Here is a 21,167-nt window from a genome sequence, read left to right as displayed (position 1 = left end):
GGCTCCAAGTGGTAAAGCACTAGCCCCAGGACTAGCAAAAAAGAAATAAAAGCAAAATGTAATTGAAGTTGAGTTTTTCAGCTTTTGAAATCTTTAAGAATAATTTCTGAACAAAGAACTCTAGCATAAGTTAAGCCTTGTTAATGATGTACATACTTTGAAATTAAACAAAATGTTTAATAGGAGAACATGTTATACATGGTGGTTAATGTACCATCTCTCTTTTTGCCATATATTCATTTTTCTATTTAAATTTGTTTTTCATAATCATGTAAATGTCTCTAAAGTATGTTAGAGCCAACCATATGAAATTTACATTTACAAGTAAACAACAATCACATGTCACCAATTTTATATGATTCTACCTAACAAAAGAATCACATATAAGTGAAATATTATTTGCTACTTTATTATCTTTTAAGCATTATAATAAATAACAGAATGTTACAAGAATGCATTTGCTGGTTTGTTGTTGTTGTTGTTGTTGTTACTAACAGTAGTTTTACTTCAGACTCATAATGGAGACCTGGACAAAGATAAAATATCACAAACCTGCCCCGAGCAAGGTGTGGAAGAAGTAATGAAGAGGATGGGGCTGGCCAATAAGGAGATCCAGAAGCTCACAGATGAACTGCAAGGGAAAGAGAAAGAAGTGGAGAAGTTAGGTATGCCCTGGTTTCAAGTAACCATTTCTGGCGGTGTTTTTCCTGAGTCAGCATGAATTCACTGAAGTGAAAAGTCATTTAACGTGAATACAGAGTGGTCTGACACACTGCCTTCTTTTCTGTAGTCCAGAACTTTCTACTGAAGCACTAGAACATGCCTGACAGAAAGTGCAGGACTTGTAAAGGTACTGCACTCACCTGGAAGGATTCCTAGCATCCCAGCATCCCTTTACTCCTTCCCTAGCTCTATACTCTCCTCCTCACCCCCCAATCCACTACTGAAGGTGGACATTTGTGTACTTTCTAGCTTTGGGTCTGTCATGAACTCTCCTGCTGTGAACATTTGTGAACATGTATTTTGGTATTTCTATCTATACATTTCTAATTTGCATGAGAATACAATTACTGGTCTCCTTTGGACTATGCTCAGTGCTTTTTCCATAGCTAATTTTGCCTTCTTTTTTCACACTTTTAAGGTAAACACTTCACAACTTGAGTCACATCCCCAGCATTTTCTTTGGGTTTTTTTTTTTTTAGGGTCCGGTCGTGGGGCCTGAATTCTGGGCCTGGGCGCTGTCCCTCAGCTCTTCAGCTCAAGGCTAGCACTCTACCACTTGAGCCACAGCGCCACTTCCGGCTTTTTTCTTATTGCTTCTGTGGTGCTGAGGAATCGAACCCAGGGCCTCAGGCATGCAAGGCAAGTGCTCTACCACTGAGCCACCTTCCCAGCCCCTTAGCACTTTCTTTTAGTTTGTTTTTTAGGTAGGTCTCACACTTACATTGCTCTGCCTCCCCATTAGCTGCGATTATAGATATGTGACAACATGCTATGAAATTGATTTTGGCTTTAAATTTTTTTGCTGTAGTAATTTTTACCTGTGAGTATATGTTGAGTCCTGTGTATCCTTTTATTTATTTATTTATTTATTTATTTATTTATTTATTTATTTATTTATTTTATTGGGTCCAGTCGTGGGGCCTGAACTCTGGGCCTGGGCCTGGGCGCTGTCCCTCAGCTCTTCAGCTCAAGGCTAGCGCTCTACCACTTGAGCCACAGCGCCACTTCCGGCCTTTTTTTTTGCTTATGTGGTGCTGAGGAATTGAACCCAGGGCCTCAGGCATGCAAGGCAAGCGCTCTACCACTGAGCCAACTTCCCAGCCCATGTGGATCCTTTTAATAAGTCACCAAACCTATGGCTGATCATGGGGACCCCTGACACTCATACAATGGAATACTACATTTGTCAGTTAAAAGAACTGAAATATTTTATACCTAATATATGGGTGAATCTCAAAGCCATAAATGCAAAGAAATAAATGCAAAATATCATGTATTATGTAAAAAAATTTATCTGAATCATCCAGAAAAGGCAAATCTACAGATAGAAAGTAGATTCTGCCAGTGGCTCACACCTGTAATCCTAGCTACTCAGGAGGCTGAGATCTGAGGATCACCGTTCAAAGCCAGCCCAGGCAAGAAAGGCCATGACACTCTTATCTCCAATAAACCACTAGAAAACCAGAAGTGGAACTGTGGCTCACGTGGTAGAATGCTTGCCTTGAGCTGAAGAGCGCAGGGACAGCTCCCAAGCCCAGAGTTCAAGTCCCACAACTGGAAGAAGAAGAAGAAGAAGAAGAAGAAGGAGGAGGAGGAGGAGGAGGAGGAGGAGGAGGAGGAGGAGGAGGAGGAGGAGGAGGAGGAGGAGGAGGAGGAGGAGGAGGAGGAGGAGGAGGAGGAGGAGGAGGAGGAGGAGGAGGAGGAGGAGGAGGAGGAGGAGGAGGAGGAGGAGGAGGAGGAGGAGGAGGAAGAAGAAGAAGAAGAAGAAGAAGAAGAAGAAGAAGAAGAAGAAGAAGAAGAAGAAAGAAGAAGAGGAAGAAGAAGAGGAAGAAGAGGAGGAAGAAGAGGAGGAAGAAGAGGAGGAAGAAGAAGGAAGAAGAAGAGGAGGAAGAAGAGGAGGAAGAAGAGGAGGAAGAAGAGGAGGAAGAAGAGGAGGAAGAAGAGGAGGAAGAAGAGGAAGAAGAAGAAGAAGAAGAAGAAGAAGAAGAAGAAGAAGAAGAGGAAGAAGAAGAAGAAAAAGAAGAAGAAGAAGAAAGAAGGAAGAAGAAGAAGAAAAAGAAGGAGGAGGAGGTGGAGGAAGAGGAGGAGAGGAGGAGAAAGTAAATTGTTAGTTGCCTGGGACTAGTTGTGAGACTAGAGATCGACTGGACAGGAGATTTCTTTACGGGTGATGAAAATATTTTTAAATTAGATTATGGTGGTGGCTTCACACCTGCAAATATGCTTTAAAAAACCATCAACTTGCTCAATGATTCAAAATGGGTGATTTTATTGTATGTAAATCATGCTGCCATAAAACTTAAAATATCATAAAATCTGGAGAAAATAGATATATTAAGCAGAAATCTAAGGTGGTACCCAAGAGCACTTCCCCTTGGAATACACCCATCTCGTTCCAGTTAACCAGTCACATATAACCTAGATAAAAATAGATATATTAAGCAGAAATCTAAGGTGGTACCCAAGAGCACTTCCCCTTGGAATACACCCATCTCTTTCCAGTTAACCAGTCACATATAACCTAGATATTGCTGGGAAGTATGCAAGCGTAGCTATAGTACAAAGTCAAGTGGTTTTAGGAAAGGGAAAGTATCCTGGGTGAGTCTGATCTAACCAGGTGAGTCCTTAAGAAGGACTGGGCTTTTCCAGGCAAAAGGGAGTCAAAGTGTGATTAGAATTTAACACAAGGGAGATTCTCCATTGCTGACTTTGAAGATGGAAGAGACCATAAGGCAAAGAAAGCTGTCAACCTCTAAAAATCAAGAGAGATGGTCAGCTGATGGTTGAAAAGGAACTGGCTCCACAACTTCAAGGACTAGATTCGGCCAACAACCCAAATCAGCCTGGAAGTAGATTCTCCCCCAAAGACTACAGAGAGGAGCACAAGCGGGCCAGTACCTTGATTTCAGCCTTGTCAGACTCCAGCCAGAGCACAGCCATAAATGCTTGCATTTCTGACCTACAGAAATGTGACCTAATAGATAGATGTTATTTTGAGCAACTATGTTTATGGTAAATTATTATACAACATCAGAAAATAATGCAATAGGTATCATGGGATTTGATCAAAAGAACCAACTGTTGTGAGCATAAAAACAAAACAGACCTAAAAACAAAATAGATCATTCTGTGATCCAGAATGATCTACAAGGTCATGTGTGCCAATGCTCATGGCTCCTGCCTGTACTGCTTGCTACTCGAGGCTGAGATCTGAGGACTGTGGTTCAGAGCTGGCCCAGGCAGGAAACTCCTTGAAACTCTTATCTTCAATTAACCACCAAAAAACAAGAAGTGGCCCTGTGGCTCAAAGTGGTGGAACACTAAGCTTGAGCAAAAAAGCTCAGGGACAGTACTCAGGCCCTGAGTTCAAGCCCCATGATTGGTATATCAATCAATCAATCAATCACGTGTGTCTTTTCCTTTTAGAAGATCTTTCATCCTGACAATGCTGCCCCTCAGCTGCTGGGGAGATCACAGGAGACAAAGGATACTCGATTAGTAAACACAGATCCAATTGACTGTAATATAATATCACATGTCTTCTTTTTTTCTTTTCTTTTCTTTTCTTTTCTTTTTTTTTTTTTTTTTTTTTTTTTTTTTTTTTTTTTTTGTCAGTCATGGGGCCTGAACTCTGGGCCTGGGCACTGTCCCTCAGCTCTTTAGTTCAAGGTTAGCACTCTTCCGCTTGAGCCTTAGCTCCACTTCTGGCTTTTTCTGTTTATACATGTTGCTGAGGAATTGAACCCAGGGTATCATGCATGCAAGGCAAGCACTCTACCACTCAGCCACCTTCCCAGCCCTTACATATTTTCTAAATACGGTTCAGCTGTCCTTACAATTTTTTTATTTTATTTTATTTATTATTTTTTGGGTCCGGTCGTGGGGTCTGAACTCTGGACCTGGGTGCTGTCCCTCAGCTCTTAAGCTCAAGGCTAGCGCTCTACCACTTGAGCCACAGCGCCACTTCCGGCTTTTTTCTTCTTACTTATGTGGTGCTGAGGAATCGAACCTAGAGCCTCATGCATGCAAGGCAAGCACTCTACCACTGAGCCACCTTCTCAGCCCCCCTTGTATAATTCTTGACTGTTACCAAAAGCTGTTTACTGAATATCTGTTTTTTGGGCATTTGAAGCAACTATTCACAAAATTTTTAGTGCAGTCATATGCCACATCAATGACAGATTTTATATACTATAAGCTCATTCACTCCTATTTTGGGTTGACGGCCTTTACCCTGGGTTATCCACAGGCCAGGCCTGTCCATAGTTGCCTATTCCCACTGACCCCTGCTGCATCAATAACATAGTCTAGAAGCCCAGTCCCAGTCACATGCTGGTTCTAGTGTATAAGTGCAAGATGCCAGCTATAAAATGTATTGTCTCTGCTGTAGGGTGCTTTCCCAGGCTATATGACAACTGTAAGGTGTATTGACTTTGCTACGTGCCAGCTATAGAATGCCCTGCCCTGGCTGTCTGATATTTACAGTGTCCAGCTATGTCTACGAAGATTTCCTGCCCCACCCCCTTCTTCTGCTCTCAGACTCCTGACACTATATCTACCTCTACTGCTGTGAGAGAAGTTTGTTTCTCTCTATCCCAGGAGAGATAGCCTGTCAGCCTCTAGCTGACGTTAAACACTTCTTTCTTCTATGTGACTATGTGTCCGAGTGGTTTTCTGGGTCAGCGCTTACATATACAACAACAGTCCCCAAGATTATATTAAGTAATAACATTGTGTACAGTAAAATATACTCTGTGATACTTATACAATGATAAAATCTCCAGTTTCCCTGAATATCTCCCTATTGTTAAGTGATGCATGACTTCTATTGATTGCAAAGATTGTTTTTAATTATTTCTTATTACACAAATAGAACCATGCTTTCAAACTTGCCGCTGTGCCCATTACTTTCAGTAATCTGAAGTCTTCAGCATGTCATTGGGTGGTAGAAGAGTGAGGAAGAGGCAATTCTGAAATGAGCTGTTCAGTGATTGGGAAAATGTAGAATACAGTAGGAGCACCAAGAGGGAAATCCTAAAAGCTTCCTAGAGGAAGTGACATTCATGCCAAAACTCAAAAGACAGTGCTTTAAAGAGTGACAGAGTCATTTGAAATTTTCTTACTATACTAATCATTTGTTTCTTTTTTTTTCTTTTTTTTTTTTGGGGGGGGGGGTCCGGTAGTGGGGCCTGAACTCTGGGCCTGAGCGCTGTCCCTCAGCTCTTCAGCTCAAGGCTAGCGCTCTACCACTTGAGCCACAGTGCCACTTCCGGCTTTTTTCTTTTTGCTTATATGGTGCTGAGGAATCGAACCCAGGGCCTCAGGCATGCAAGGCAAGTACTCTACCACTGAGCCACCTTCCCAGCCCTAATCATTTGTTTCTTACACAAAGATTTCTTCTTTTTTTATTTCCAGAGTCTGCACTTGAGAAGGCTCACTTAGAAATTGAGAAACTGAAAGAAAGTCTGATGAAACTGAAAGAAAGTGGTAAGTTCTTCTAGCAGACAGAATAATTAGGATTCACTAATAATAGCTGTTAAATGATGCTGTAAGTAATGCTGCTTGATAATATAAACAATAAGCTGGGTGCTGGTGGCTCATGGCTATTTAATCCTAGCTACTCAGGAGGCTGAGATCTGAGGACTGTGGTTCAAAGCCAACCTGGGCAAGAAGGTCTATGTGACTCTTATCTCCCAATTAATTACAGAAAAAGCCAGAAGTAGCACTGTGGCTCAAATGGTACATAGCTAGCCTTGAGCAAAAAGGAGCTCAGGGACAGCCCCCAGGCCCAGAGTTCAAGCCCCAAGACTGGCAAATAATAATAATACAAACAATCAGCTTCCCTGCTGTCGTTGCTGTTGCCTGCTTACTCTGTACAGGCACTCTGCAGGGATTTCTTATGTATGACCTCTGATCCTCACAACCATCCCGCTCAGTGAGTGTTATTATCCTCCTTTCTTAGGTAAGGAAACTGAATTGACATAGGGCCAGGTGTGCTACCCATTAGCTACATGAGATGTCAGAACAGGTATTTGAATTCTTCATAGCCAAGGGTTGGGAGAGAATGGTGAAAGGGAGGACACTGATCAAGATGCATTGTACTCATAAACTGACATATGGAAATGAAACTCCTCTGTACAACTACTTAAAGATAATTAATAAACTAATTCATTAAAAATCACCGTGATCAGCACAAATACATATTTATTAGAACCATCAGGACCAATAGTACATTTAACAATATTTCATACATATCCTTTCACTGGAGGCCAGTAGGCATGGAATCAGTGTTGAATTAATTGGTTAGACTATAGAATATGAGTATAGATTGACTAGATAAAATGCTACCAACTATCAATAACAGCTATCAATGGTAACAACTACAAAAAGAATGTAAAATATGTTCATCAGTTTTAAAGAAGTCCAAAATTGTTATACCCTCCTTTTCAAAATATATTAACATAGTTATAAAATCAGCACTGCTCTCTGAGCTAGGACTAAAAATAAAATCCCAATGAGGCAGGAAATATAAATCAGCAATGATATGACAGACCTAAAACTACTATTATCTTATATAGTCTAATTGATATTTATACAAAACTCTATCAGACTATATCAAAACTCTACCTTGTTACAGAACAGCACCAAACAGGTTCATAAAACACGAATTGAAATCATACAAATTTTGCCTTCTACTATAATGAAACAAAAAAATCAGTAATGGAAATCCATCTGGGAAACCCTTAAATATTTAAAAAATAAGATTCTTAAAGCTTGTGTCCTCAGAAGAAAAAAGGCAAAAGATATCAGAAAATATTTTGAGATAAAGAAAATTAAACTATGAGACTATCAGCATGTAGAACACAGCTAATTCTGTGCTTAAAAGAAATCATAGAGAAGTTACTGTTCACCCTAAAAATTGAGAAAGGACACGAAGTGATCTAAATGTATACCCAAAACCCAGAAGAAGTAAAACAAACCCAGAGTGAACAGAAAGTTGATATTAAGATAAATTCAACTGAATAGCCCCAGCTATACTAAAAGTTGTACTTGTAGTTAAAAATCCTCAATGAAGGACCAAGTGTAATAGCTTATGCCTATAATCCCAGCTATTTCAGAGGCAAAGATAGCAAGATCATAGATTGAGGCTTGCCCTGGCCAAAAGTTAACAAGACGCTATCTCAAGGAATAAGCTAGACATTGTAGATTATACCCTTAATCTCAATTTGAATTCAGGCCTGGACATAAAGTATGAGACCTCATCTGAAAAATAACTAAAGAATAACAATGGGGTGGGAGCATGACTGAAGTGGTAGAACACTTGCCTAGCAAATGAGAGGCCCTGAGTTCAAATCACACTACCACCAAATAAAATAATGCATGAAGAAAGTCCTAAAGTTAGAAGGACTCACTAGTGAATGTTAACAAATGTGTGAGCTGTAAATAATAGTAATTTCGCATAAATTCATTCAGAAAATAGAAAAGAGGCACTAATACTCAGCTTAAGGGATCAACATTACTCTGATACCAAAACCAGACAACAACATTACCAAAATTCCAGTGAGTTAGGGACCCACTTGTGAAAGTACACTGTGTAAGCAAATAGCTTGTTGGATAGTCAAACAGACTTATCTAGAATGTATAAGTGCTCACACCCATAATCCTAGTCACTCAGGAGGCTAGGACTTGAGGATCTCAGTGCAGAGCCAGCCCAAGTGGACAAATCTCAAGACTTATTTCCAGTTAGCCAGCAAAATACCAGAATTGGGGGTGTGGTTCAAGTGGTATAGTACCAGTCATAAGTGAAAAAGTCAAGGGAGAGCTCAAGGCTGTAAGTCCAAGACCTAGTGCTGGTGTATATACACATATGTACACACGTGCAAGGGTGCATGCATGCATGCACACACACAGAAGAGAGTTAGTTAAAAAGTGACTTCACAATGATTATCTTGCAGCTTTTAGCAAGGATAACATCTAGATACTAGTGGCTCACACCTTAATTCTAACTACTCAAAAAACTGAGATGCAGAGGATTATGATTCAAGGCCAGCCCAGGGAGAAAAGTTTACTAGACTCCATCTTGAAAATAACCAGCAAAAAGCAAGCTAGATGCATGGCTCAAGCGATTAGAACACTAGTCTAGCAAGCAAAGAAGTCCTGAGTCAAATCCCAACAGTGCCAAAATAGAAGGAAGGAAGGAAGGAAGGAAGGAAGGAAGGAAGGAAGGAAGGAAGGAAGGAAGGAAGGAAGGAAGGAAGGATAGACAGATTGATAGACAGATGTGACTCAGTAGTAGAACACTTTCTTACCATACAAAGGCCCTAGCTTAAATCCCCCATGAATAAAAAAATATATGTCATAGAACTTTATACATTGACCACCTTACACCAGTTAGAATGTCCATAATTAAGAACTCTAACAACAGATGCTGGCAGGGATGTGACCAAAGGGGAATGTTACCACACTGTTGGTGGGAGTGTAAACTTGTTCAACCACTTTGGAAAGCAGTGTGGAGGTTCTTTAAAAGACTATACATAGGGGCTGGGAAGTTGGCTCAGTGGTAGAGTGCTTGCCTAGCATGCATGAGGCCCTGGGTTCGATTCCTCAGCACCACATAAGCAGAAAAAAGCTGGAAGTGGCACGGTGGCTCAAGTGGTAGATAGAGTGCTAGCCTTGAGCTGAAGAGCTGAGGGACAGCGCCCAGGCCCAGAGTTCAAGCCCCATGACTGGACCCCCCCCAAAAAAAAAGACTACACATAGAGCTCCCCTATGAACCACCAATCCCATTTCTGGAAATTTACCCAAATGTCACAAACAAGGCTACACTAAAGCCACCAGTACGATGATGTTCATTGCAGCATTATTTACCATAGCCAAGATATGGAACCAACCCAAATGCCCCTCAGTAGATGAATGGATCAAGAAAATGTGGCACATATACACAATGGAATTCTGTGCTTCCATCAGAAAGAATAACATTGTTCCATGCATAAGGAAATGGAAAGACTTGGAAAAAATTATATTAAGTGAAGTAAGCCAGACCCAAAAAAACACAGGTTACATGATCTCCCTCATTTGTTAAGAACTAGAATATATATATATGATATTCTTAACAGGGAATCTCAATAACCAAAGTGCTAATGCAAAGGACTATATATAACGAAGCATATTAACATGAACTACAACTTATGGAAACAAGAGGTTCTCATTAGACCCTGTATACAGTTTGTTCTTTTTTCTGTATTTTTGTATGATTTTTATTGTAAAAATATTGTACAGAGGGGTTATAGTTACATGAGCAAGGTAATGAGTACATTTCCTATCGAGCATTGTTGCCTCCTCTTTGTTTTTCCCCTATCATCCCTTCCTTCCCACCTCCACAACTATTCTCCCCTCCACTCACGCCAAAGTTGTAAAGTTCGTTTTCAACATAGTGTCTTATTGTTTTTTCTTTCTTCATTTCTTTTAGTTTTTTGTATGTCATGTTTTGCATAATAGACAACACAATATGTGAAAGGGAAAGGGAATCACAGAAACAGCAGAACAACGGATGAACCACAGCATTGATATTCATTTGACACTATGTTGGATTTTAACATTACAACTAGGGGAGGGGATAAGAAGGGATAAGTGGGAGATAAAGAAGGATGAGGTAACAATGATTAAAAACAAATGTACTTATTGCCTTACTTATGTAACTGTAACCCTCCTGTTCATCACCTTTTCAATTAAAAAAAAGACATAAAAAACAAGAACTTTATGCATTGACATATATCCATATCTGTGATATATTCCCACATAAAGAAAACAAGTTGTAGGCTAGTGGTGTGTGTAATGATATTTTCTTTGGGTTTTGTATTTATGCTATGTGTGCATGCACCCATGTGTGCCCCAGGACTGCCGTGAGCTGGCACACACTATTATGGCAACAGACTTGTGATAATGGTGGAGTCATTTTTTAAAGTATAACTAGCTGTTTTCCTGAATCTTCCAAGTATCCCCATATGCCCAGACCATCCTAGCTCTTTCCAGCCTCCAGGCCCTCTCCTAGCCACTAAGGAGACAATAATAGGCATAAGTATTAAAATTCTATTTCTTAGAAGAGCCTCTATTGCTGGAAACTCTGCTCTCAAGAAGTCCAACTCACTAAGGTAATGTGAGAAGTACAACACTTTCAGTGACTGAACTTGTATCTAGTAGCTGTCCTGTGCAGAGAGCCACTTGTGCATGGTAGGACTGACAAGAGGGCTAGAAATGACAACTTTTAGAGCTAGTGCCTCACAACTACAGCTGTGATCTACATGAGTGAATGGTGTTTATCCCTCTGATTTAGATGCAGTTGACCTACAGAAAGCAAAAGAACATAATCAGAGACTGGATGAGGAAGTTCTGGCTCTAAGAAATCGTGTTCGGTCACTTGACTCAGAAAAAAAAGTGCTGGAAGAAATGGTAAGTTTCATTTAGTTCTTGGGATTTATTTGTTATGTACAATAACTATCAGAAGCTTGATACTGGTCAGCTAAATGAGGGATGATACTGATAGCTACATCTCAGATAGGTACCCTGCTTTGACCTAGATGGATTCTTTCAATGCTTATATTTTATGTATGAGCTACCTATGCTAAACAATTATTGATACTGTATGAATCTAGGTAATAATTTCCAGTTAACACATGTACCAAGAAAAAACATTATTTGGGATAAGCATGATATTGTTATGTTGTATTCTTTTCAAGCAATTTATTTGTTAGCAATGTATTGATTTTAATATGTATTTTTTAAGTTCCAGATAGATTATGTCTCCTCAGCTTGAGTTTATACTCCACAGTCATATCTCTACTGTCTAACACAAAGTTTGGCATAATACAAGGTGCACAAGAAATTTTGTTTTAAAAATGAGTAACTATCCCAATTAGGATGATGATTAATAAGACAAGGAAATAATAAATGTTGGTGAGGATGCAGGAGATTTGGAACCTTGCACATTGCTGTAGTTGGTGGGGGCAAGTACCATGGTCACTATTGAAACAGAACTGAAATTCTCCAGAAAAGTCAGTGTGGAATTACCATGTAATTTGATCATTCTACTTGTGGTTTCATACACTAAATTAATTGAAAGCAGGGACTCAAGCATACTGTTGTACACTCGTGTTCTAAGCAACGTTATTTACAATAGCCACAAGATGAAGTAACTCAAGTGTCCATTGTCAAATGAATAGAAAAGTGTGGTATATACATACAATGGGATATTACCAGTCTTAGAAATGAATTTCTGACTTATGCTATAACATGAGTAAGCTGTGAAGAGATTGTTCTAAATGAAATAAGCCAATTACAAAAGGAAACAGTGTACAATTGAACTTTTTTGGTTTTGGCAGTGGGGATTGAACCCAGAGCCTACACACTCACTTATCAAGTGCTCTACCCCTTGAGCTTCACCCCAATCCCTGGGATTCTACTTATATGAAAATCATAGAAACAGAAAGTAGAATGACAGTTTCCAGGGAGCAAGGAGAAGGCATGATGGGAGTTATTATGTAATATGTGTAGCCTTTCAGTGCAATGAGGAAAAAGAGCTCTCAACATGGGTGAATAGTATACAACAGTCTGAGTGTTCTTACTGCCATTGAATAGTTACAATTATTAACATAATACATTTTATGTTATGTGTGTTTTGTAACAGTAAAAAAATGTAATCATCAGCCAGGGGCCAGTGGCTCACCTATAATCCATAATCCTAGCTACTCAGAAGACTGAGATCTGAGGATCTCGGTTCAAAGCCAGCCCAGGCAGAAACGTCCTTGTGACATTTTTATCTCCAATTAACCACTCAAAAATCAGAAATGGGACTGTGGCTCAAGTGGTAGAGCGCTAGCCTTGAGCACAAAGAGGGACAGTGCCCAAGCCCTGAGATCAAGCCCCACAATCAACCAAAATAAAAATGTAATCATCAAAAGGAATAAACAAATAGAGATTTTCCTGGATTACCTTAATCACTATAGGTTTATGTATAGAATACTTACAAGTATATTTATATGTTTAATATAAATGTAAAAGTGTGTGTATGTACATATGCACACATAAGCACACACATGAAACAGCTCCAGCAGGGCACATTTCAACAACTGTCAGTTATGGAAAAAGAAGAATTGTGATATGAAGGAAATGTTACCTTTCTTTCTTTCTTTTTTTTTTTGTCGGTCGTGGGACTTGAACTCTGGGCCTGGGCGCTGTCCCTCAGCTCTTCAGCTCAAGGCAAGCGCTCTACCACTTGAGCTACAGCGCCACTTCCAGTTTTCTGGTGGTTTATTGGAGATAGGAGTCTCACGGTCTCTCCTGCCCAGGCTGGCTTTGAACCGCGATCCTCAGATCTCAGCCTCCTGAGTAGCTAGGATTACAGGCGTGAGCCACCAGCGCCCGGCTCTTTCTTTTTTTTTCTTCTTCTTCTTCTTCCTCCTCCTCCTCCTCCTCCTCCTCCTCCTCCTCCTCCTCCTCCTCCTCTCTTCTTCTTCTTCTGTCATGGGGTTTGAACTCTGGGCCTAGGCACTATTCCTCAGCTTTTCAGCTCAAGGCAAGCGCTCTACCACTTGAACCACAGAGCCACTTCCAGTTTTTCTGGTGGTTTATTGGAGCTAAGAGTCTCATGGATATTCCTGCCTGGGCTGGCTTTGAACTGAGATCCTTAGATCTCAGCCTCCTGCATAGCTAGGATTTCAGGCATGAGCTATCTGGTCTACCTTTTTTTCTATATGCCTATGTTTTGTTGAAGTTTTATGGAGAATGTATTTGCATGTCATTTATATAATTTTTTTAAATAAAGCAATACTGTAGTCAAACAAGAATTGAGATGTCTGACTGATTTTTGCTTTTCTATTTAAGGTTGAAAAACTTAAAAGTGAGATGTGTGAATCTCCAAAGTATAAGCAACTTAGAAGCCCTGGAAAAACAATGGGTGATGAACAGAGAATGCAGGTATTTTAAAGTTCTGATGCATAACATGTTAAGTCATTTACACTTTCAACATTTATTAGAGCAATAAATTAAATTATTAACAAATTAATCATTTGTTACTATCTTCTTACTCGGCTGGTTTTTTCCCCAAAAAACTCAACCAATTAGATTGGAAGAACAAATATAGAGGATATATTTCTGTTCAGTTCTTCCTCCAAGAGAATAATTAATGTGAAGGTAATTAAGTGGATTGTTTCTTTGTTTTGATGGTCATTGAGATTGAACTCAGGGCCTTATGCTTGCTATGCAGGAGCCTTCTATCACTTGAGCTATACCCCTAGCCTTGGATTATTTCTTTAAAGAAATAAAAAAAAGAATCATAAAGAAACAACTAGTCCAAGCACTTAGATGATCAATGGTGGGTTTATGGAGTCAACCAATGGTGAAGCTAGGAGTAGCTCAAACTTCACTGAATAAATTACTACAAAAAAAAAAAAAACCTAGTAAGATGTAGGCTCTAGTGTATACAACACATGGTTTCCCTCTTTATGATCAGCCTCTGAAATGGTAGCAAAAGTAATCAAGCATAAGGAAATGAAAGCAAGTGCCAATGTGCTCCTAGTGCCTATGTTATGGTGTGGTTTTAATTGCCTTTAAAAGTTGTCTAATAACAATGGATAATTTTTATGTACCCATTGTCCACTTGTATATATTCTGTTGCAAATCATGAGTTCAAATTGTTGCCTCATTTTAATGGGGTCCTATGTGTTGTTTTGGTTTGGTTTGGTTTTGGTAGGTCATGGGGCCTGAACTCTGGGCCTGGGCGCTGTCCCTCCGCTTTTCACCTCAAGGTTAGCGCTCTACCACTTGAGCCACAGCGTCACTTCCAGCTTTTTCTGTTTATGTGGTGCTGAGGAATCAAACCCAAGGCCTCGTGCATGCAAGGCAAGCACTCTACCACTGAGCCACCTTCCCAGCCCCTCTATGTGTTCTTTATATTGAGTTGTAGGAGTTCTTTATGTATCTTGAATTTTATGTATTTATGCATTTGAATTTTATGAGATGTGTGTATTGTAAATATTTTCTCCCAATCTATACTAGGTATTTTTATTTTCTTAACAAGATTTTATGAAAGGCAGAAGTTAAAAAGAATTGCTGCAGGCCAATTCATCATTTTCTTCTATAATTTTATAATAATATATAAAATATCTATTTGCATTATCTTTGCTTTAAAGTCTCAAAATATGTTTCTTACCCTTTGTTCTAAAGATTTTAGTTTTATTTCCATATCTTTGTCTGTCTCAAAATATATTTCCTACCCTTTGTTCTAAAGATTTTATAGTTTTAGGTTCTATATTGAGATTTTATTATCTATTTTCTTTTTGCCAGTCCTAGGGCTTGAACTCAGGGCCTGAGCACTGTCCCTGAGCTTCATTTGCTCAAGGCTAGCACTCAACCGCTTGAGCTATAGCACCATGTCTGGCTTTTTCTGTTAATGTGGTGCTGAGGAATTGAACCCAGGGCTTCATGCATGCTAGGCAAGCACTCTACCACTAAGCAACATTCCTACCCCTAAGATTTATGATCTATTGATGCTCATTTTGTATATATTATGAGATGAGGGTAATTTTAGTTTCCTAATGTGCATCTGGTTATTCCAGAACCATTGGTGAAAGATAGCTATTTCCTTACTGAATTAGATTGACTTTTTTATTTTAAAAAATCAGTTTGTGTGTGTCTACTCCATTAATGTATATGTTTGTTTTTAGGACAATTACCTGTAGCTAATTGAAATTCTGCTTATTACCCAATTCTGAAGTTGCTACCACATTTTTGGATATTTAACTTAAACATTTCTTAAAAATAGAAAATAGAATAATTCAACTTTGGGGGAGGTTGATCAAAGTTGTTCTTTGTGTTTCCATACACATTTTAGAATCATACTACCAATTCTGACCTATATGCATGCTAGAACTTTAATAATATGGTGTACACTCTTCAGATCAACTTAAGAAGTTATATTTTAACAATATGAATACTCAGATCCATGAACATATATCCATGAGCCTATATCTTTCTGTTCCCTTGAATCCTTTTATCTTCTTTATCTCATCAGTATTTTGTATCTTGCAGTGCAAAGATCATATACATATTTAATTAAAAATTGAGATATATTGAACTATGGCCATAGCTCAGTATTGGAGCACTTGCCTAGCATGGGTAAGACCCTGTTTTCAATTTCCAGTACTGAAAATAAGTATATAATTTATACACATAACATTTGTACACCTTTTAAAAGTATAAAATTTACTGGGGCTGGGGCTGGGAAGGTGGCTCAGTGGTAGAGCACTTGCCTTGCATGCATGAGGCCCTGGGTTCGATTCCTCAGCACCACATAAGCAAAAAGAAAAAAGCTGGAGGTGGTGCTGTGGCTCAAGTGGTAGAGCGCTAGCCTTGAGCTGAAGAGCTGAGGGACAGCACCCAGGCTCAGAGTTCAGGCCCCACAACCAGACCCCCCCCCAAAAAAAATGTACTGGTGTTTGGTATATTCAGAAACTTGTGCAACTATAACCAATATCTAATTCTGAAGGTTTTTATTACCCCAAGAGAAAACTCTACTAGTAGTAGCAACAGCAGCAGTCATTCCATATTCTCTCCCCCCAGATCCAGGCAACCGTTAAGGTAATTTGTCTCTATGACTTTACTTACCCTATATGGTTTTTTGTTTTGTTTTTGTTTTGTCAGTCATGGGACCCAAACTCTAGACCTGGGCGCTGTCCCTCATCTCTTCAGCTCAAGGCTAGCACCCTACCACTTGAGCCACAGCACCACTTCTGGCTTTTTTTTCTGCTTATGTGGTGCTGATTAACCAAACCCAGGGCCTCATGCATGCAAGACAAGCACTCTACCACTGAGCCAACTTCCCAGCCCTTACCCTATACATTTAATATAAATACAAATCATACAAAATATAGCCTTTTGGGGGAGTTGAAAGTATAGTTCAATAGTAAAGTACTTGCCTAATATCAGCAAGGCCCTGGGTTCAATCCACAGCAAGACACACACACACACACACACACACACACACACACACACACACACACACACACACACACACACACACACGAGCTTTTGTATTGGGCTCATCTCATTTAACCTAGTGTTTTCCAGGTTCACCCACATTGTAGCATTTTCCTTTTACATAGAAAATATTTCACTTTAGGTATATATATATATATCACATTTTTTAGTAATTCATAAGTTGAACATTTAGTGGCTTAATATGTTATTATGGATAATGTTACTGTAAATAGCATTTACAAACTTTTATGTAGTCACAGATTTTATGTAAGAAAATATACTGGAGAATATACTTAGGAGAATTTCAGTATCATATCTACATTTAACCTTTTTTGTTTTGGGTGTTTGATTTCTTGAGACCAGTTCTCACTTTGTAGCCAAGCTGGACTCAATCCTTGTCCCTCAAGCTTTCCAGGTGTGGAGATTATAGATGTGTGCTACCATGTCCCGCTTCTATATTTAAACTTTTGTTTTCCAGTACAGATGGACATTTTACAATCTTATTTTTTTACAGTGTTCAAGAGTTCCAACGTCTCCACATCAGTACTAACACTTGTTGTCAGTTTCTTACCATAGTTATCCTAGGGAGTATGAAGTAGTTATTTTAATATTTTGTGTATGTATGTGCCAGTACTGGGGCTTGAATTCAAGGCCAAGTACCATTGTTTGGCTTTTTTTTGCTCAAGGCTGGTACTCTGTCACTTGAGCCAGACCTCCACTTCCTGCTTTTTGTTGGTTAATTGTATATGAGTCTCCCAGAGACTCAACAGGCTGGCTTCAAACCATGATCTTCAGATCTCAGTGTCTTAAGTTGCTGTGACTGCAGGATAAGCCACCAGCACCTGGCTCAATATTATTTTGATTTGTGTTTGCTGAGAAGTTTGTTTTCCCTCCCAAAGATGAGATTTCTCCTCACCATTACCCATCCTGGCCTCTATTTCCTTTTCTCTAGCCTGTTTTTCAAGGCCCCCTGCCTATTTTTTTGTTGTTGTTACTGTATTTCAAGTGGTTTTTGTTTTTGTCAGTCATGGGCTTGAACTCTGGGCCTGGGCACTGTCCCTTAGCTCTTCAGCTCAAGGTGAGTGCTCTACCACTTGAGCCACAGTGCCATTTTGATTTTCTGGTGGTTTATTGGAGAGAAGAGTCTCACAGACTTTCCTGCCCTGGCTGGCTTTGAACTGCTATCCTCAGATCTCACCTCCCAAGTAGCTAGGATTACAGGTATGAGCCATCAAGTGCTTTGTTTTTTTATTTTAATCCCTTGCAATCCCTTATCCTAGCTTACTCACATAATAGGAATGATATCCCAGACACTGTGTTTGGTTCCCAACTAACTGATCGCTTTTTCCTAGCTTTTCTTGCTTTTAGCTCTTTCCTGGGTGTTCCTAGTAAATAATGAAATTGTCTTTCATATATAGATCTCCAAGGTTAGTTCTTCTAAAACAGAGGGAATGATTCTTTAGGCTTTATAGAGCATTTGAAATCAGTGATTTTAAATTTTTTCTTTAATAAATATACCAGAATTAACAGATACATGTAAATGTGCATTCATATATGTATAAGAATGGATATATATGGATACATATGTATATATGTATATCCTTCAATGCAGTTTTCTTCAGAGGCTTTAATCACACTTAACTATATACATTAGATAAAAAACAATTTGAAAGTTGGCTGTATAATTATGCAAGTAGTGACTTATAAAGTATAAAAATGTTCTTGTCTCAAATTGATTTGTCCCTGGATAGGTCAGGTATGGTCCCCTTAACATACCTGTAAACCTAGCTACTTGGGAAGTTGAGATTGGAAATTGAGCTTGAGGCCAGCTTAGGCCTAAGTTTGAAGATTGGATCTCAACCAATGCCTTGGAACAGTGGTACATGTCTGTCATCCCCAATGGTGTGGGGAAGCACAAGGAGGAGGATCAGAGCCCAGGAAAGTTCTCTCGACTCCATTTACAACATAACTAGCAAAAAGCAGCCAACAAGCTAAGTAGCATAAAGCCTTGTGCTCAAACTCCCATACCTTAAAAAATAAAATAAAATAAAGAAATAATCTCTCATGCAAATCTCATTCTTTGATTCTTCTTCCTTCTGACATTGAGGAAACAATAATGATATTCTTATGGTGTTTGGGACAGTGTATATGTGTGTGGTATCTGATCTTTTCACCCCATTTGCTCCACTTTCATGTGGCAGTGAAGTCCAGAACAAATTGATTGGGGCACAGGAGAGGTTCAGTTGCTCTGATCATTTGTCTGCCAGAAGAGTATTTTCCCAAAGACTTCACTATGTGAACATGGCTTAAATTCTTTGACTTCTCATATCATCACTTTCTTTTGTCTATGAGGGGGACCAGTGATTAGCCATCATCCATAGGAAAGAAGGCCCCTAGATGAACTTAGAATTACAAGAGAGTTATCGAGGTAACATTTTTTTTAGGACAAATAAAAAGCAGGCGTGGGGTCAGAGGAAAAGCCCTGAGATCTCCATGTAAATCTGACATCTGAGAAAGAGGAAGGAGAATAAAAGAAGGTTGGACAGAAAGAACCTAAGACTTTGGTATACCTGTTGGAAAGTCTCAGCCAGCCCAACAGGAGGGTTTTTTTGGTTTTGTTTGTTTTGGTTTTGGTTTTTGTGCCAATCCTGGGGCTTGAACTCAGGATCTGGGCACTGTCTTTGAGCATTTTTGCTCAAGGCTAGCACTGTACCACTTGAGAGCATAGCTCTACTTCAGCTTTTTGGTTGTTAATTGGAGATAAGAGTCTCATAGACTTTCCTGCCTGGGCTATTTTTAAACTGTGATCCTCAGAACTCAGCCTCCTGAGTTACCAGAATTATAGGCATGAGCCATTGATACCCAGCCCAACAGGAAGTTTTGGCATAGCAAAAGCCTGAGAAGAAGTCTACATTGGGCAGAAATGGCCAATACTCAATGTTCCCACCTTGTCCATGTATTCATTGGAGGATGCTAGGAAGGGTATTGCAAGTACTTCCTCCAAGGAAGTTGTCCGAGTATACTCTATTTGGAAATTCATGAGATAGGAGAAGGCACTTGGAGAAAGTCTAGTTAACCTATTTTCCCCTAGGATTGATGCTATCTGTGCTTTCCTGAATCAGTGAGCATCCTATTTTAAAAGATGCCACATTTTTCCTTAATGTTTAACACTAAGTATCAAAATTTTCTCTTTTTTTCTATGTCTAATTTCAATCCTCTAGGCTGTGATGTAACCAGTTTTCTTTGCCTTTGCTCAAGACTTAAAATAAAGATTTCTAAGGTTATAAAATAAAGCCTGAGTCCAACTCTCGAGATGCCTTTTCCCCACCTCATCCCTCATGGAGCCAGATAAAGGACTAATGAGGAACATTGCAGGAAAATGCTTCTCCTCTTCAGAGTTGTGAACAAGCAGAGACCTTTGAAACTAGAAAAAAAATTACTAATGAAGAGTAACCAACTTCAGTGAAATGTCCTTTTAAAGTTATTTCCTGAAGGCATTTAGAAATAGATTTTTTTAACTGACAAAGCTCTCTTACAAAGGAAAATCCTCAAGTTTCCTCAAGTTTCCTTAAGTATGCCTGGCAGTCCCATAATGGTATTATTGATAACTATTAACTAAGGGACTGTTCTCAGGGGAGGAATAAAGTCATCTGACACTGTAGGCAGGTGGAAAAGACACACAATCTTTTCCTTGAGCTTGCACGTTTTCAAATTGTCACCTCATACCCTGCCATCCCCACTCCACCACGAATATCTTCAATGTTTAGATGGGGATGCCTCCTTTCTTCATCATTGACTATATTTTCTGTTTCCTGCAAAGGGATTTAAAAAGATGGTGTGATGGTTAATTTATATGTCAACTTGATTGGGCAATAGCTGTCTAGATACCTGCTTAAACATTCTTTCTTACATGTGTCTGAGGGTGTTTCCAAAAGGGGTTGGCATTTGAGTCAGGAGACTGGAGAAAGTATAGAATGCTGGCATACACAGTGAATAAAACTGTGGAAGAACATTCTCTCTCACACACACTTTCTCTTTTTCTCTCCTTCTCTCTCCCTCTCCCCCTCATCTGTCTGGCAGCTTGAGATATGTGTTTTCTGCTGCCCTCAGCTTGGGACATCTACCAGTGCTCTTGGATCTCTTAGGTCTGCAGACTCAGATGTTCTAGAACCCCTGGCTCTCTAGTCCTTAGGCCTTTGGACTTTAGTTATAACGAATGCCTTTAGTTCTTCTCTTTCTCAACCTTTAGACTTGGACTAGAGCTATTCCACAGCTTTCCCAAGTCTCCCACTTCCACATGGCAGATTTGGGGCCTCTCAGCCTCCATAATTGAATGAGCCAGTTCCTCATGCGTCTTTTCCAAAAGTGCCTATGTGTGCATGTACACACACAGAATCACTCTTACAGTTTCT

The 21,167-nt window shown here is 39.5% G+C and overlaps 1 protein-coding gene across 3 annotated transcripts in view; it reads left to right on the top strand.

Moving 5' to 3' along the window:
• The window catches only part of Ccdc30 (coiled-coil domain containing 30), a 103,694-nt gene that overhangs the window by 15,156 nt on the left and 67,371 nt on the right, over window positions 1-21,167 (top strand). For all 3 annotated transcript variants that reach the window (XM_070017168.1, XM_070017167.1, XM_070017169.1), the window contains exons 4-7: window positions 512-665; window positions 6,139-6,210; window positions 11,057-11,172; window positions 13,603-13,695. In XM_070017168.1, coding sequence (XP_069873269.1) covers window positions 512-665; window positions 6,139-6,210; window positions 11,057-11,172; window positions 13,603-13,695 — 435 coding nt within the window. The remainder of the gene's footprint in view (window positions 1-511; window positions 666-6,138; window positions 6,211-11,056; window positions 11,173-13,602; window positions 13,696-21,167) is intronic.

The sequence above is a fragment of the Dipodomys merriami genome, unplaced genomic scaffold (assembly GCF_024711535.1).
Source record: "Dipodomys merriami isolate MVZ:Mamm:240054 unplaced genomic scaffold, mDipMer1.0.p SCAF_121, whole genome shotgun sequence".
Lineage (NCBI taxonomy): Eukaryota > Metazoa > Chordata > Mammalia > Rodentia > Heteromyidae > Dipodomys > Dipodomys merriami.
Note: the sequence above shows the minus strand (reverse complement) of the source record. Positions and strands in the feature narration are given on the sequence as shown.